Raw genomic sequence first — 18377 nt, 5'->3', positions numbered from 1 at the left:
AAAGAACACACATGGTGACCTCTAATGTCAACTGTGAACTTTGGTTAAAAATGACATGTCAGGGGCAGAAAAGGTGGCTCGGCAGCTAAGCACATGCTGTTCTTACATGGGACTAGAGTTCGGTCCCCAGAACCCACATCCAGGGCCTCACGACCCCTAACTCCAACTCCAGTGGGTACAATGTCCTCTTCTGGCCTCCTCAGACACTGGACACATGTGGTGCTTACATACATACAGGCAAAACATGCATACACATAAAATAAAAACAGAGAAGTCTTTTTTAAAAATTAGAAAAATACAGGGTGGGTAGGTGTTGTGGTTAGAGTAGGGGATGCCCGCATAGACTTGTGTGTGCTGTGTACAGTGGGGGATGCCCTTGTAGGTTTGTGTGTGCTGTGTGGAGTGGGGGATGCCCTCATAGGTTTGTGTGTGCTGTGTAGAGTGGGGATGCCCTTGTAGGCTTGTGTGTTGGACCACTTGGTCCCTAGGTAGTGGCTGTGGAAGCTCTCTGAGCTGGCGGTGAGGCCTCAGGTCCTGAGGCGGTCTGCTCTGTTTCCTGACTGTGGATGTGCTGTGACCGCTGCCCCCGCTCCTGCTGTCCCGCCTTCCTGCCACAGCAGGCTTTCTCCTTAAACCGGGAACCAAAATAAACCCTTTCTTCCATAAGTTTCTTGTCAGTGTGTGGTCACCACAGTGAGAAGTTAGTAATTCAGGGTGGAGAAGGGACAGATGGGAGCCCCGTGCTTTCTGTTCCTGTAAGCATAAAACTACTCTAGAATGAGGCTCCTTTAATAAAACAAGACAAAGCATCACCAACAACAAAAAGAACCTTTCCATTTTCTTTCCTGGACTAGATGTGGTACTTGGGGAAGCTAGGAAGATTCTGACTTTGAGGCCAGCCTGGGCTACATAGGAAAAACCCACCTCCAGATGAAATTATAAAGAGACAAAAGTATATTTCTTTGATGCCAAGACCGAGAAGGATTTTGAAAACCCAATGCAGAGACAGACGTGCCAGCCATTGAACTTCACTGGTGCAACTGACCATGCTGGAAAACATCCACACTTGAATGACAAGGACCCACCGAGCATTAGAAGATACTTCAGGGTCTTGGGGACACAGTGTGACAAGATGTGTCTTGCATTGTCAGCATTCGGGGGAGATCTTGACTATGACCCCGAACACAAGCATCTTCCTCTGTAGAAGGAGAGTGCGGGGAGGGGAGCTGGAAGCAGGAGGAAGAGGGGAAGGGGAGGATCGGGGAGAAAGGGTGAGAGCCGAAGAGAGTGGCAGAGAGTGGCGGGACTCAGTGTTGGAATAGTCTGGCTTTCAGCTCTAGGGACAGGCTCAGCCACATCTCTGACATTCTTTAACTGCCCACGTCAAGAGGCCTTTAGGCACATCCAAGGCTGACCCACCCCCAGGCTTAGCGCTTATAGGCGTGCAGCCTGAGCCCTGGTCCTCGTCCACAGGAGAGCTGACCCTGAGCCTGAGCCAGTGCTGGGTGAGGTGGCTTAGCACACAGGCTATCAAGAACCTGGAAGACAGAAAGCTGGCTCTTATTTCCTTTCGTGGTTTTACAAACACAAACCTTTGTTTGTTTTTTGTCCATCGCTTCTTTATCTATGTATCAGTTGGGGTCCTGCCTCTTATTGACTCATGGGTGCTCTTTATGTGAAGCACGCTACCAGAGTCCAAACGTGGCTCAGAGCACATTTGTCTGTCCCCAAAACATTAGGGTGGGCACTTGGAGAACAGAACTTCATCTTCTCTATGTCCCCAGAGTCCAAACATGCAGCAGCCTCTGCCTGTCAGAAGATGCTGGCACTTGATCGTAACAGGGCTGGTATCTCCCTGAGTCTGACCTTAGAGATGGCAAGGACTAGCAGGAGCCAGCAGGCCCAAAGGGACAACCCTTAGAGGAGGGCTGAGATCACCATCACTCCATGTGCTGTGGTCCAAGTCCCCTCCAATACTACACACCCAGCTCCTGTCCTCACCAACTGCCCCTGCCCTGCCAGGGCTGCTGGTGCTTCTCCACATCCCCAGGTTCCCAGTGCCTATCTTCGGGACTCTCTAGTTGCCACCCCTTTGTTGGGATACCTGGAAGCCAACAAGGTCACCCCATTTTTTTAAGAGAGGATAAAGGTGAGAGGGAGACTACCATGAAAGGGTTATGAGGGGCCCCAGACATGGCCTGTGTCACAAGGATCAGCTCCAATCCTGTGCAGAAAACACAGATGAGCACCGACACCCAGTCTGCACGATGTCTCCAGAAGGCACTTTGCCTAACAACAGGCCTGAACATGCAGTATTGCTCCAATCTCTCAACGCCCTCTGTTGTGAACCCAGGGACTGAATGGGCATCTCTACCCAGGCATCTGTCCATGCTGGTCTGTCCTTGTTGCCTGCCAGGCTGGGAAAAGCCAGAAAGGCGCAGCAGGCACAGAGGGCACTTGGGCTATTGATGGTTCTCTGCAAAGGGTGGCTTGTGTCCTCAGCCCAGAGCCCTGTCTGCTTTGCATGCCAGGCACCCATTACAAAACCACAAGGTCCTCAAAGTGTCATCTTAACACCAGGTGCTGTCCCAAAGAGCAGGCAGGTACCATACCAGTTTAGAAAGAGAGGTCTTACTACAACCAGGTGGGGTCTTCTTTTGAGCAGGTTGTCCAGCTGAAGGAGGGCTCTCAGGTCAAGGCTCTACTGGCCTGGCAGGGGCAATTTCAAAACCACTGTGCTAAGACAGTCCAGAATCTCAGCTCTAAGGATTTGAGAGCTGTGGTGCACCCTCAGGGCCTGTCCTGAATGTTTGAGACCTGGATCCATCACACAATGTATAGAAGGCCCTGAAGAAACACAAGACATCTCCAAATACAGAGAAGCCTTCTAACTCCAGGGTAAGAGCACAGACAGGGGTCATGACAAGGATGGTGACACAACGACACATTGTACTGTATAATGACTCCCTGGCCCAGCTTGACAACTTCAGACCCCTGTCTGTGGTCTTATAGCATGCTAGCAGGAAGGGGTCACCTTGGATAGAACAGCCTGTGACATTGAGACACTGTGGGACAGGGGCATGTGAATGTGTGCCAACAAGGAAGAAACTGTCCCAAATCGTGAGCTGATGGAAAGGCGGCCCAGCAGTAGCTCCCACAGAAGGCCACTGACAGTCACCAGGCCACCACCTTCAAAGGCATCATTCCAGAGCCGGTCACATCCTCCTGGCAGAGGCTGTTGGCCACTGTGCCCAGGGAAGGGACAGTGGGGAAGTCACCATGCAGAGACGAGACAAGAATTGCATCAAACCCCAGAGGGTCTGAAATTACCTTTGAATAGAATGACAGCCAAGGCTGCATTAGCTCATGGACGACAGGCAAGGAGGAGACATGACATTCCTAATCTGGAGAGGGTATCTCAAGAACGTGAGACACCAAGCACCAGCTATACTTAGAACACGTAGCTTCCCAGGTCAGGGGCTGCAACAACTCCATCCTGCAAGGCGCATATCCTTTAGAGTTTCTCAGCACCGGGGATCTCTTACACCTTCAGTCAATCTGATTTCATCCATCCTGTCCTATTCTTAAGGACTCTACACTGCACACAGATCTGTGCTCACATCACTTGCAAGGCACTGGCCCATCCTGCAGGGAAGCTCTGAAACAAGTCTCATATGCAAAAAGTGGGTTTCCATAGAAACGACAGAGGGCTTTAGGGATACTGTGCTTCTGGTTCATAGGTGGGAGACTGAAACCCACAGATGCAAGGCAGTTCAAGGCCAAACAGACCAGCAGCTCATAACTCATGTCCGGCAGAAGGGCACATATATCGTGTCTGTAAAAGTGTCCTCTATACAGTGACATCCAAATTTGTATCATTCACATGGTGGGCGAAACCCAGGTGTCCACTGATGGGTGAACGGATGCCTAAAATGTGTCCAGTCAGGCAATGGAACAGATTTTGGAAGGAGGATCCTAAACATGCTCCCACATGTCCCGGGCAGACACTGTGCCAACTGGATGACATGCTGCATAGTTCCGTCGCTATGAAATCCTGAGGAGAGTGACGTCAGAGGCAGAAGGTAGGAGAGAGGTTGCCAGGATGGTGGATGACAGGGGTTAGTACTAGGGCAGGAGGCTGAGCAAACACTGTAAACAGTGATTGTCTACAGCATCAGGCATTGCTGACGCCGCCCAATTGCGTCTGCGAGCGATCTAGACGGTAAATATTATGTGTATTTTACCACAAGGAAAAAATGTTCCCGTGGTGTATGTATGTGGCTGTGTCTCTGGAAATCTTTAAGAAGTAATGAAATAGTGCAGGAGAGGTGGCTCAGGCGTTAAGAGCACTCGCTGCTCTTCCAGAGGACCTGGCTTTGATTCCCAGCTCCCACATGACAGCTCACAACCATCTGTAACACTCCACTTGGAGGGGACCCAATGTCTTCTTCTGGCCCCGACAGGCACTGCACACAAATGGTGCATAGATACACATGCGGGCAAAACACAAACACATAAAATAAAATGAAAATGAAAAAAAAGAGAGAGAGAGAGAATCAACAGAAATGATTTTTTTTAAGGCATGAAATAAGCTAGCACTTGTAACAGAACTGTTCTGCTTTGACTGTGTGGTGAAACCCAGGACCTCACACATCAAAAATGTGGCCCATCACTGAGCTACATTCCCTAGCTCTTAAAGTATGTGTCTGAAAAGAGTCCCTGTGATCTGTGTGACCAATCAAACCTTAACCTCTGGTGAAATGCTAAAGATTAGGGGGTGGGGCAGGGCGGGAATCTATACCGATTCCAGGCAGTAACTAGTGAACTAAAAGCCAAGAAGGGTAAGCTTTGTGCACAGGTCCTTGAAATGGACTCAGAGCAGCCGCGCCTGCCCTTCCCCCTCCCCAGATCTAGCACCTTGAAGGGCACCTTGCCACAGAGATAGAGATCCTCCCAACAAGACAGTTGTCTATCAAGTCTGCCACTGTCAAAGATGAGAATGGATAAAGAGAAAACGAACCTGGGCCTGCAGAGGAATTGAGAAGGGAAAAGGCATCAATGTCATGGATCTGGGCAGGACTTTTGGGTGAAGGGTGTTCTCCCTTGGTCCCTGGGGGCTATTATGATGAGGGAATGCATGGGGAAGGGAAAAAAACAGAGTGCCTAGAGGGTCGTCATCTCTGCAAGCTGAACCACAAGTTTCTGGGGACACAATGAGACCCACGAGTCAAGTGTATATCCAATCCATGGTGGCCTAATGACATCACACTCTCACCGATCCCTGGGCATGCAGCCTATGGGGACCTACCTCCCATCCTGCCACCCAGCCAGGGTGCTGAAATGCAGCCAGTGCTCACTGGCTCTGGTCCACAACCCACTGGTCCTCAGTTGCCTTCCACGGCAAGCACAGATGTGTCCTGGGAGGCACACCACAGAGGAAGCTGTGCTGCTGTTTTGTGGACAAAGCTCCAAGAAAGAAAAGTACACATGCATGTATTTACAAGGACACCAAGTGCCAGCTCATGCTGGAGCAGTAACTGGGACAATACTCTGAGAGGAGAAAAGTGAGGTAGCGCCATTTGAAAGCCAGGGGACTTAGTGGATCCTCAGAAGTAGAAGCTTCAAGAAGGGCAGCTCTGGATGTGGATGGAACAGGGCAGGCTCACCACACTCCTCTCCTGTCTCTGGAAAGGACAGGCATGGTGTAGGTCTTTCATATTCAGCTAGAGTTTCTGCAGCTCCTGGCTTTGCCCGGAGGAGCTCCCAGGTCCTGCATGCTTCTTACCTTGTGGCAACCTGACTCTGCTATGCCTCGGGCCTGAGCCCCAGTCTGAGCTCACATTAGGCAGATGCCCAAAGAATGGCTAAGTTTAGAGACACAGTCACCAGGCATCTGCTGGATGCTCTGGGGACAACAGGGCTTCTCACTGAGTGGTCTGCAAAGGCCTCAGAGTAGAAGCTGGCTTGATGGAGTGGGCCCTTCCACACCTACCATTCTGGGAAGTCTACAGGTTAAGGGAGGCCCTGGGTCTCTTGAGATATAAGTCACATAACAATTCATCCAATTAGAACGCATGACCCAATGGCTTGTAATATATTCACATAGGTGGGCATCCATTCATGATCTAAGTTCCATATTTTATCACTCCAAGTTCTACCCCATAGCAGTCATCCCTCATCCTTCCTTCTCACTCCAACTGAGGATCAGGGAGATGTGGACCAGTGAGCACCGACTGCTCCTCAGGACCCTGGCTGGATGGCAGGACGGGGTGTCTCTTCTATTTACTTGTGTGTAAAGAATGCATGTGCACGTAGGAGACAGAGGAAAGCTTTGCCTTCCCTCAGGTGCCATCTGCTTTTTATTCCCTGAGACATAGGGAATGCTCTTTGGCATGGAGCTCATGCTGGGCTAGACTGGCTGGCCAGTGAGCCAGAGAACCACCTATCTTGGCCAAGCTGTGTGTCTTTTAAAAATATATGTGTTCTGGGGATAAAACTCAGTTCCACCTTCTTGCAAGACAAGTGTATTTCACCAATTGAGATGTCTCCCTGGTCCACTCTGGCCATTTTAAAAAGTGGGTTATTTATTTTGCTGCTAGGTAGAGAGAGTTCTTAAGTATTCTGAACACAAACTTGTAGACACCTGGTTTTCAAGCCAGTCCTCCCTTCCCATCAGCTGTCTTCTCCTCTGATCATAGCTGTTGAAGCACAAACGTTTTTAATGTTGATGAAGTCCAATTTACCTGTTTTTCTTTTGTTGCTTATATCCTAGTGCCAATCTAAGCAGCCAGCGCCTGATTCAGGGCCACAGAGACTTACCCTATCTCCATCTGCGCACTTTAAATCTGTCACCCTGAGGTCAGTGTGTAGGGTGTCCCTTTCAACTTCGTTCTTTTGAATTTGGGTAGTTTGATTTTGTTTGTTCTGGAACGGTCTTGTTATATGCATCCTGGGCTTACAATCCTCCTGTCTCAGCCTTGTCAGTGATGGGATTTATGGATGTGTCCCACGACAAAGACCCAATTGTCCCATAGCTGAATGAACCATTTTATTCCCCCCCCCCCCATTGAGCTGTCTGGGGATCCTTGTCAAACATCGACCACTGGGCTGGGAGGCAGCTCAGTGGTTGAGTACTTGACTTGTATTCACAAGATCCTGTGTTCAGGTTACGGTGCCACCAAAACCAAAACCAACAAGCAAACCCTGAGCATATTTATTCCAGGCACTCAGTTCAGATTCACCAGGCTTATATTATTGTTCTGCCAACATGACTATGTTCTGATTGCTCTTATCCGTGTCATTTAAGAACCAAAATACTCAGATTCTTTCTTTTATAAGATTTTGTTGGTTATTCTGGATCCCTCAAATTTTAGGACAAACTCATCAAGTTCTGTAAAAAGAAGGATGTTAGAATCTTTCAGGTAGTACATTGAAACTGTAGTCAAGTTGAGCCTAGTGGTACACGCCTTTATTCCCAGCACTTGGGAGGCAGAAGCAGGTGAATTTCTGTGAGTTCAAGGCAGCCTGGTCTACACAGTGAGTTCCAGGACAGCCAGGGTTACACAGTGAGACCCTGTCTTGAAAACAACAACAACAACAACAACAACAACAACAAAAGATACTGTAGTTCAATTTGACCATCTTGCTGTGGTTTGGATCTGAAATGTCCCCCAGAGGCCGCTGGGAAGGCTCTGGGCAGCTAACAGGCTTTTGGGTGGGTTCTGAGGGCTTGAACTCATCATTGCATTAGAACGATAAAATGATAGAAGCTATGGTGGGGCCCTGCTGGAGGAAGTAGTCATGGTGGGATGGGGGCATTTCTACCTCCTCTGCCCACTTTCTGCCTCCTGTGCGCACTGGGGTAAAGCCCTTTACCCCAGCTGATGCTCCCCACACCCTGACACTCTGCCTCACCACGCATGAGCCCATAAGTGTGCAACCAGGCGAGTGACCACAGACTGCAACCTCTGTGGCACTGAGCCTCCTTGGGGATCTTGTTTCAGGAACGGAAGGGTGGCGACATAGCTCTAAATAGTCATAAGCTGGCTAACCCATGACCAGGAGGTGCTGGTCCATTTACTTTGGTCTTTACACGCTCTCAGTGGTGGTTTGTAGTTTTCAGTGAACAACTTCTTGTCTTTTGTAATTTGTCTTTTTTTTTTTTTTTTTTTTTTTTTTTGGGTGGTAGTGGGCATTGAACCCAGGGCCTTGAGCATTAATAATCACGTCCCCAGCTCCTCCTTTGTAACCCATCCCTATGTTTTATTTCTTTAGATATTAATGTACATGGAATTGTTTTCATAATTCCATTCTGGGATTAAACATTGTTAGATTAAATACAAGGGATTTTTGTATCAGTATCCTGAAATTAGCTGTTTTTTTTCTCTAAAAGTTTTCAATGGATTTCTTGGAATTTTGTACAAGATCATATACATTATCTGTAACCAGTTTTATCTACTTTTTCCAAAATCTAATTACTTTTCTTTTCTTGCCCAAATATCCCTGGCAAGAACTTCATCACGGGATCAATTAAAAATGGAAGCATCACTGTGGCTCTTCATAAGCACCTTCTGTCAAGTTAAAGAAGTTTCCTTCTACTCCATTTTACAATATTTTTGTTTTGTTTCTAAATCAAGAAAGACTATAGAATTTTGTCAACATACTGCTAGGGCTTGAAGGTAAGATGTACCCTCCACACAGATTCGTGTGCTGAGGGCTTGGTCCCCAGCTGATAGCACTGTCTGAGGCAGCTGGTGGGTCTTGGAAAGAGAAAGCTCAGAGCTGGTTCCTTCTAGTGCTGCGTCTGGGTCTGTGGAGATGTGGGGGCTCACCTCATGCTCCCAGGACCATGGAGTCACCCCTAAACACCTGCCCCCATGTGACAGACTGAAGTTGCCCTGGTCTTCACATAATGTCTGTGGAGTATTTTGCCCCAGCAATGCAAAAACTCACTAATAGAGGGCCAAGGGATGGCTCAGGGCAAGTGCCTCCCATGCAGGCACAGGGCCTGAGTTCAAGCACCCACTTAACAGCTGGGCAGTTGTGTGTCTACAGCCCTAGCTCTGAGGTAGAGGAGGAAGAGCAGAGACAGGGGACTCTGAAAACTCATTGGCCAGTCAGTCTAGCAAATGGGGGGACACTAGAGTCAGTGAGAGTCCCTGTTCCTAAAACTAAGACAGACAGCAACTAAGAAGGCATCAGATAGTGACCTCTGGCCCCTATGTGAGTCTTATGTGACTCTATGCACACTACACCACACACATGTGAACACACACATACACACGTTTACATACATACACACACAAACGTAAGTAGCCAATACAAATGCATTTGTGCATACATTGGGATGCTCTCCGTGTTTCTTTGTTTATTCTATCAAGCAGAGAGATTCCTTCCTAAATGTTAAACCAGCATTTGCTATTTCTAGGAGAAATCCTACTAGTGTCACCGTATAGTCTACCGCATGCACTGGTAAGTTAGTGGTATTGATTTTGTATAGGATGTTGCATTTATGTTCATAAAGGAGACTCATCTGTAGTTTTCTTCTAAAATTAATGGTCAGTGTAGTATCATTATAGACTTTATGAAATAAACTGGGAAGCCATCTGTGGAGGCTATGATGAATTACTAATCCAATCTCTATTACAGGTCTATTCTGATTTTTGATTTTGTCTTGAGTACTTTGCCAGTAGTTTATGTCTTTCTAAGAATCTGCCAACTTCACCTAGGTTATCTACCCTTTGGCACACAACTGTTCATAATATTTCTGTATAATCTCTTCTGTTAGAATGGTAGTAAACCTCTCTCCTTCCAGATCTGATTAGAGTCTATTATTACTTTTTTCTTGGCCTTACCACCCTTTCTATAGATGCAACCCTTCCTCTTACCTGATGCTCCTGCACTCCCAGAGGTGCCCATCACTTGTTGCCCTAGCAGGTGCCCATCACTTGTTGCCCTAGCAGGTACTCTGTTTAGCTTTTTTACCTGTGTCTCCCCACTAGCACAAGGCAGGTATCCTTGACTGCTTTACTCACTAGTATTTCTCAAGTGGCCAAAGACTCCTGGAAGATGGTGAATGTGCAATCAGATGTGTACAATGAATGAACAAGTCTATGTGGAAGATATCAGGAGAAGAATATAACTCACTCTCAAAACCAACAGACAAAAACACCTCCACCCCTCCACCCCTCCACCCCTCCACCCCTCCACCTTTCACCCCTCCACCCCTCCATCTCTCCACCCCGCCATGAGGCGAACACTAGAAGCTGAACTGTGACCGGTCCAAGCTGGCACATGCCGTGACTTCACAATGAACAGTAAGTCTCAAAGTCATGATATAAAAAGGAATATAAACTGTGTAATAAATTACATTATTAATTTATCATTAATTACATGTTGAAATGTATTTGAGACTATATAGTAAATGCATTATTAAAATTCATTTACTGTACTAAAAGAGTTTAAGTTACAGTTACAACTTCCCTTTGTGATCATGTTTCCTTTCTTCTGGACCCGTGGTTCTCAAGTTGTGGCCTGAGACCCCTTTGGGAGTTGAACGACTCTTTCACAGGGACTGCCTAAGACCATTGGAAATATCAGATATTTACATTACCATTCATAACAGTGGCAAATTTATAGTTATGAAGTAGCAGTGGAAATAAATTTATGGTTGGGGGTCACCATAACATGAAGAACTGTATTAGAGGATTGCAACATTAGGAAGGTTGAGAACCGCTGCTCTAGACAGTGCAGTTCAGATAGGGAGTCATACCATTGTTCATTAATAGAAAACAAAAGAAAATTCCAAACGCAGTTAGTGAGGTCAAAGAAGCAAGGGGATGTAGGTGAGGTCATCCGAGCCACCTGGGAGGTTTTCAGTCCTCCTGGCCTTTCTCCCTCATGTCTGAAGAAGTGGACTGGAGTGAAGCCTAAACACTGTCAATGGTGGAAAGACACTATCCTGCTCATCCTCTCCAGCAGGCCTTGTTTCTACTATATCCCCAAATTCCCCTAGCAAATGACCTGGACCAAACCCTACAGGCGTTGAGCATCAAAATGCCTTAATGTGCAAGAAGCAGAGGAAGTATCACAGAGCAGTGGAGAATGCAAGTCCAGAGCTCCACTGGGCCGCCATAACGGGCTGGAAGCCTGTGGCTGAGCCCCTCCAAGTGGAACCATCCAATCCCTTGGACTAGCCATCTGGGTACCTCCGAGGACCCTCACCTGCCTGGTGGTGTGGCTCTGGGACAGTCACAGTAATAAGGCTTGAGTGAACCAGGCCATTGCTGAGCCACTGCTGACCACCTACTGTATGCATGCAGGGCATGGTTCTAAGCCACCGAATACGTTGGCTCCTTGCTGTAAAAGGCACTGTCAGTGAACATGCCAGCGCACCATAACGCCTGACATCTCCCCAAGAGGACAGCCCACCTTTCCTCCCAGTCTTGCTGCTCACAAAATAGAAGGACGTCTCAGGGTCTCAAACCATACCCCATGTGCAATTACAGACCGTGGTCCCCCCTATAACACAATCTTAAATCATTGCCTGCCTCTTGCCGATCTGTTCTTGGATTCAGCAAAAATGGGTATCTGGCTTGACAAAGAATCATACATTCATTATTTTAGGACCGTTATGCCAACACTAAAGCCCATGTCCCAGAGCAGCTGAGCCCCATCAAGTGTGTGATGCTAACCCAGGAGACGCAAGCCATCCCTAGTGAAGAGAGCTGGTAACACCAGGAAAAGATGGTTTCGTTGTCAATAAATTCAGAATCTCATATGAATAAAATATATGCTTGTAGGTACTATGACCATATGATAATACTTGAAAAACCAAGTCGATGCATAGTGCACTTCATCTCTCCACTAACAAAGTGACTTCAGCTGTAAGCGATGCTGGGCACGGTGGCTCAAGCCTGTAAGGCCAGCACTCAGGAGGTGGCGAAACGGGATCAAGAGCCTCAGACCAGCTGCAGCCCAAGACCACTTTGGGCCACATGAGCCCCTGACTCAAAAAGAGGAGTACAAATCACATGCTGTTCAAAGGAAAAACAGGTTTCTTTTTGCAGAGAACCTAGAAAAGTGGGGTTAGTTTTAGAAGCAAATTTAAAAGCTCTAGAAAGGTCACCGATCTTGCTTGGACCAGGAGGTACAAGTTGAAGGAGGTTCTCATAGGGACAGAAGTTGAGCTTGAATCTCCATTCTGTCCTCCCAACTAAATTAATTACTTGCTAAGTTCTAGGGTGGCTTAGGGTGAACTCTTTTTTTTTTAAAGATAGATTTACATATGTATGTATGTATGTATGTATGTATGTATGTATGTACATGAGTTCACCATTGCTGTCTTCAGACACACCAGAAGAGAGCATCAGACCCCACTACAGATGGTTGTGAGCCACCATGCAGTTGCTGGGAATTGAACTTAGGACCTCTGGAAGAGCAGTTGGTGCTCTTAACCACTGAGCCATCTCTCCAGCCCTAGTGTGAACTCTTAATCTCCCAGCCTTCCTCTTGCAGGGGATCTCAGAAAGAAAAAAAATTACAAGACTATATTTTTTGTTATATTGTATTTAAAATGCAATATGTATGCAAAAATATTTGTAATATTTTTATATTCTTCAAGGGAGACCTGGGACTCCATCTCCCTTAGTCCCAGTGACCTTGACTTTGACTAACCTCCATGAGGGCATTTGCCCCCAGTGCCCATGGCTGCAGTGAGAACGCAGTCACCCCTTCATCACGTGTCTTCCTAACGAGCAGCCAGGCTCTGATTTCAGATACATGGTCCTTTCATGTTTCATCACACATCAGGGGACTGATGTCAAATTTTCTTTTTTAAAAAGATAGCCAATGGATGTGCACCCATCTCTCTTCTAAAGAAGCACAGTTTGTGCACATGAGAAAGGCTTTCTAACATGAGGGGCTCAGGGGACTGCTCCATCAGGAAAGAGCTCCCCATACCAGCATGTGGGCACCCGAGACAGACAAGAGAGTCCCTGAGGCTTACTGGCCCAATAGTCTAGTCCCAGTGGAGAATGACTGAGGAAGACCCTTGACTTTGGCTCCACGTGCTCCTGCACACAAATGAGCATGGGGGCCGACTTTCTGACATGAGGGGCTGTTGTGTAGAAGTGTCAGGTAAACAAATGATAGAGCCACATACATGGTGAGCCTGCCTGTTTTCAAACCACACAGATGATATAGATGAGTATGTACAGCAGCTGACATGCACACATACCTTACACTGACAGGCATGCTTCCTGGGCGGGGGTGGGAGAAGCAAAGGGCCCCATTTAGCTGCATATACTTCTGTATTATTTGATTTTTTTTATTAACAAGACTGTATTACCCTAGTTTGTTTAATGAATAAAATGTTAAGTCTTGCTGGTCTCAAATGGGGTCAGAATGTTGGTTGTCAGGGTGATAAGACGAAGTGACATTTCCACAGAGGGAATGTGGACAGGGCCCTGGGTTTGGAAATGCACAAAGATGGTGTGACAAGGTGCTGGCTGAAGGACAGGCATGTCCCCAGGAGCCTGGGGGTCCGAGGAAAACATAAGGTAGCCAAGAGTCCGCCAGCTTTAGTGAAAGTACCTCTAAATCCCAGAACGGAGCAGCTTCATCTGCACCAACCAGCAGAACTGGATTCCAGGACAAACTCCTTGATGGGAACCCAGACCTTTACTGAGAGATGGAGCTTCTCTGTGCCCCTCGAGCGTCTCCCCAGTAAACTAGCCATGACCACAGGACCTGTTCCACAGATCCAGCATGCTAATAGAATAGGTACCACTGAAGTGTTAGCAACTGTCACCAGAACAGAGTCCAGCAGCAGACATGCAGATGTATTCTTAGCTCCCAGCAAAGTAGGTTATGGTATAAAAATACCATTAAATAGTAACTAAACTAGCGTCACCTTAATGCGCATCCTGCCAGCAAAGCCAGCATGTGCGAGTCTTTTTAAATTACCCTATATTAGAGAATCAAGACCACGGCTCATTCTGGAGAGCAAGCCACCAGGCAAAAGCCAGAGGTCCAATTACCCCTTCCCCTCAGGTGATGTGAAACCCACTCTGGCTGGAGCTGTGAGACTCAGCCCCCAGACAGGGGTCCCAGCTCCTGCTTTCTGGTGAGTGGTCCAGTCCCAGGGAGAGCAAGACAATGCAGAACAGTGTAAGTGGAGAAGGAGGATGGAGGAGTGGGGGGACAAGCAGATGGGGGAGGGGCCGCCCTAGCAGAGGCCCTGAGGCAGATAGTGCCTGGGGTCCTCCAGGGCAGGAGAGAGAAAGCAAACAAGCAGCAAGAACAAGATTTCTCCTGCACCCAGTCCCAGGAGAAGGCCGAGTCCCAAACTAGTCAGCTTCGAATGTCCTAAGTTTATCAGCTGCCCAGTTCAGAGTAGGCCAGTCAGAAGAATCACCAACAGCTGATGGCAACCATCCTGGAGGCTGGGCAGCACCTGTACATCCCAGGCTGCTCCAGATGTTGACTGGGGATGGGAGATGGAGTCAAGGACACATTAAGGTCAGTTCTAGGCCCATGGGAGCGGGACCAAGGATGGTGGGAACTCTCTGGGCTGAAGGTCAAAGGTAATCTCCAAAGCCCAAGTAACCATAGGCACTGCCATAAAAATACCATCAAATGGAAACTAAACTGTAGGCCAAGGCTCCCATGCTCTCTCCTCCAAAGTAATAGTGTTCATGAACTCCGAATTATACACAAAACTTATGGAAGTCTCTAGGGAGACCACCTATATTTTAATAAGACAACCACTCTCTAAACGTGGAAAATTCACATGCGATCATTTTGTATGCATTATTATTTCGTGCCTGCCAAAGGCAGGGCCAGTATGTCGGGCTCACGGCCAGTGGAAGTGGGCACGCAGGGTACTGTAAAGCGTCTCCAGCTGTAAACCCTACCACCAGGGGCAAACACCAAAGCAACCCTCACCCATGTGCCAGCGAACATGCGCACAGCATTGGTCATGTGACAAGGGAGACTAGAAGGCAGCCTAGACTTCCACGAGGAGCAAAGCGGATGCGTGGTGCTCACACCACGATCACCATGTGGCAGCCACGACCGCTGCCTGTCAGCGCCATGTATGTCAGCAAGACTAGCCTGACTGAGAACACAAGTTCTGGATTTTTACAAAGTTATAAGAAAACCGGGAAGGACCCTAGTCTTGATAAAGATTCTTGCATCTGTGCAAATGCAACAAAAAGACAGGAGTGAATGAGCTCTTTAGTATTTATTTGTAATATATATTACTTGCTGTAATTTTATGACAGGACTGAAAGACAAGATGATAAATACTTTTTAGTTCTGGTAGAAGAGACACCAATGGTTGTTGTTCCTGGGGTCTCTGAGCTTTTCAAATACATCCAATAGAAAATCATTTAAACCACACTAAGGCTGGTCCATGTGGACTGAGGGCGTCCCCACTTTGCACTATGCTTTCTCCTGGGGCCCTGGGTTCATGGAGTGTCTGCAACCCAGCATATGAACCACCAGGCAAGAACTAGCTGGAAAGAAAGACACACACTGAGGTGCCTCGTGGGCGGGGGTGTGGGGGAAGCCATTCTCCTCAGACACCCCATCTGCTAACCAGGCCTGAAGGGAGAAGTCCAGAGCTGCCACCAGAGAACCAAGAGCAGCTGTGGGCCTGGGAGCCAGCCTGGGAGCAGCCCTTTGGCCAAGCAGGGGACTTAGCATCTCCTGACCGGGTGCCAGGGGCTACAGCTTTAAATAAACTTGGATGTGTCTACCTGGGGCTCTGAAGCAGCACCAACTGTGCTCAGGCAGGCACTGGCAACAACTAGCCAACATGGCCAACATGGCTACTGAGGGAGGGTGGGTGTGGGAGTGAGTTCCCATAGCTTATCTTGAGGGTGCCATCTCCTTCAACCCTTCTTGCCCATCCCTGGGGCCTGGTGCCTAGCAGTCTGTACAAAGACATGCTGGCCTGAGCGGACTGCTTCTGGCCAGAGTGGCCCCTCCACACCGGGCTTGGGGGTCTCACCCTGGCACCTGCGGAGCTTCCACACACTTGGGTGAGTACTCATTCTTTTGTACCTAGGGAGGAGCTTGTAGTGGCAGCCCTCACCTGTATCTATTGCAAATGTCACCCTCCAGCCTCCGCTCCCCAGCGGGGGTGCCATTGGCCACCTTATGCCACTGCTCAGCACAGGACAGCTCCCACCAACCACCTAGGTGATCTGTAGGTTATGATCTCCTGATATGGATGGCTTAGAGGAAACCAAGAGGCCCAGGGTGTGGGTACAAGCTCCTGGGCACGCCGCAGGAGGTGACAAGAAGGTTCCCTAGAGAGGCTTGTCACTGCTGCCACCTGCCCCGGCAGCACACAGCTGTGGAGGAGACGGGCCTGGCTCAGAAGAGCTCTTCTTCAAGGCATCAGTGGATCTGAGAGCTGCAGGGCTGGCCCCCATAACCTCGAGGGTGCCTTAGCTCCACCTGAGGACTCCCCTGGCCATTACCTCTTCCTCACAGAGCACAGCCCCACAGGCTACTGGAAGGTTCTTCAATGACTGCAAGCATGAGGCACAGCGCTGCAAGGGTGCTGGGCTCTCCAGGCTGGGATGGCTGTTCAGGTCCACCCAGGCTTGTTCCTTCCCATCCAGCATAGGCTTCCTCCTATCACTCCGCTTGGCTCCTCACCCCCGCCCCCCAAGACCTGACCCAAATCCTCTTGGCACGTGCAGGAAGAAGTGGGGAATGCACACACCCCCACACTCCTCCAGCTGGGCACTCCACAATTATCAATGATCAGCGTCCCTCGCCCACCACAAGCTTTCAGACGCCTTTTCAGTAGAGGAAAAAAAGGATTTGCGGCTGGATGTGTAAGAGGAAATCTCGCCAGCGCCCCCACGGCACAAGACGGATGGGGGAGGGGAGAGGGAGTGGGAAGGAAGATCCAGCTCTGGAGTTATGCAGCCAGCACCTAAGGATGCTCCTGCAGTCACCTTAAATCACAGAGGCAAGCCCCAGGCCCCTGATGAGGCATCCTTGTTTCTGAGGCCCTAGGACAAAGCCAGGTTCTGGACGTTCTAAACCATAGCTTCACCCCCATATTGCTTGTGCTGCGGAGCAGCGTCTTGGCGCCAGGGCACCTGTTCCCCACGAGGCCCTACTAGAGTCCCTCCCCTCAGCCCTCCCACCACCGGAGGAAAAAAAGGTCCAGAAGCCAGTCTCTGTCTGCCTCGATGACCCTGAAATCAGAGGCCCAACTGGTTCCTTGCCTCACTCTCTCACCCCCACCCCCACCCCACGGCCTGATCTTGGCTCCCTGACCTCGTCCACCCCCTCCAAATTCTTGTTTCCAGAAGAATCTGGGGGAAAATCCTCTAGAACCCAGATTCCCCAAGGGACCCAAGGCAGAAGCTGCTCCCACGCTGCTCCCCCAGAGCAGATGGGGCCACGCGAGGAGCAGGCGCGGAGCGGGTCCGCCACCGCTGCCACCCGCCTCTCGGGTGGGGGTGAGGACTGCGTGACCACACCGGAGACGACCCCTGGGGCCATGACCGACCCCTCAGGCACTTTAGGCCTGGCAGCCGCCCCCGCGTGCCGCTCCTCTCTGACCTCCCTGCCGCCAAATGCGTCACGTCTGCCCGGCGCTCGGGGGACACCTGCTGCCGCCCCCGCCGCGCCGAGTCCATATCCCTGAGTCTCGGTCCTCGCCAAGCCATGGCACCCGGCAGGGCCGTAAGCGCTGCAGCGGGGCAGCAGGGCCCAGAACCCGAAGCTCGGGGGTCGGGGCTGCACGGGGCAGTGCGCTTGGGCCCGCAGCTGGAAGGAGCCGGGGGCGCGCGGGGCCGCAGTGCGCGCGAGGCGGGCGGCGATGGGGTCCCCGCTCCCCGGGGTCTGCGGACAGTCCGCGCGCGCCGAGGCTCTTACTTGCCAATATCCTCGTATAGCTGGTACTCGTCGGTGAAACGGGTGCAGGTCACCGTGGTGGCCATGGCGGTGGCGATCGGGCTCGGCGTGCGCTCGGCTGCGCTCGGGCGGCGGCGACTCCGGCTCCCGCTCGCGGGCACGGCGGCGACACGGGCGCGGGCGCGGGAGACACCTCGGCTCGCGGCGCCGGGCGGGGGCCGGGCTGGGCTGCGCCGGGCGGCGAGCGCACGCGAGATCTGCTCGCTCTGTCCCCGCCAGGAGCGCGCCGCACACCTACGCGCGCAGAGGCGCGGGCGCCGCTGTCGCCGCCGCGCCCGCCCCGCCCGCCGCCCCTTGCACGCGCCTCACTCGCACCCTACACACGCCTGCATCCGCACACACACCGCACCCGCGCCTTGTACCTGCACTAGCGCCCGCGCCTGCACGCGCACTGCGCCCGCACCCTGCACCCGCACCGCGACTCCCCTCAC

At 50.2% G+C, this 18377-nt stretch overlaps 1 protein-coding gene across 17 annotated transcripts in view; it reads right to left on the bottom strand.

Moving 5' to 3' along the window:
• The window catches only part of Camk2b (calcium/calmodulin dependent protein kinase II beta), an 87935-nt gene extending 69853 nt beyond the window's left edge, over nt 1-18082 (bottom strand). For 4 of the 17 annotated variants that reach the window (XM_034509289.2, XM_076938167.1, XM_076938169.1 and 1 more), the window contains exon 1: nt 17908-18076. In XM_034509289.2, the coding sequence (XP_034365180.1) occupies nt 17908-17972 (65 nt within the window). In that variant the 5' untranslated portion in view covers nt 17973-18076. Of the gene's footprint in view, nt 1-17907 lie in introns of all 17 variants that reach the window. The other 13 variants (XM_034509284.2, XM_034509285.2, XM_034509286.2 and 10 more) reach the window with 7 other exon arrangements.
• Nucleotides 18083-18377: the final 295 nt, after the last annotated feature.

The sequence above is a fragment of the Arvicanthis niloticus genome, chromosome 7 (assembly GCF_011762505.2).
Source record: "Arvicanthis niloticus isolate mArvNil1 chromosome 7, mArvNil1.pat.X, whole genome shotgun sequence".
Classification (NCBI taxonomy): Eukaryota; Metazoa; Chordata; class Mammalia; order Rodentia; family Muridae; genus Arvicanthis; species Arvicanthis niloticus.
This window is presented reverse-complemented; position numbering and strand designations above follow the sequence as displayed.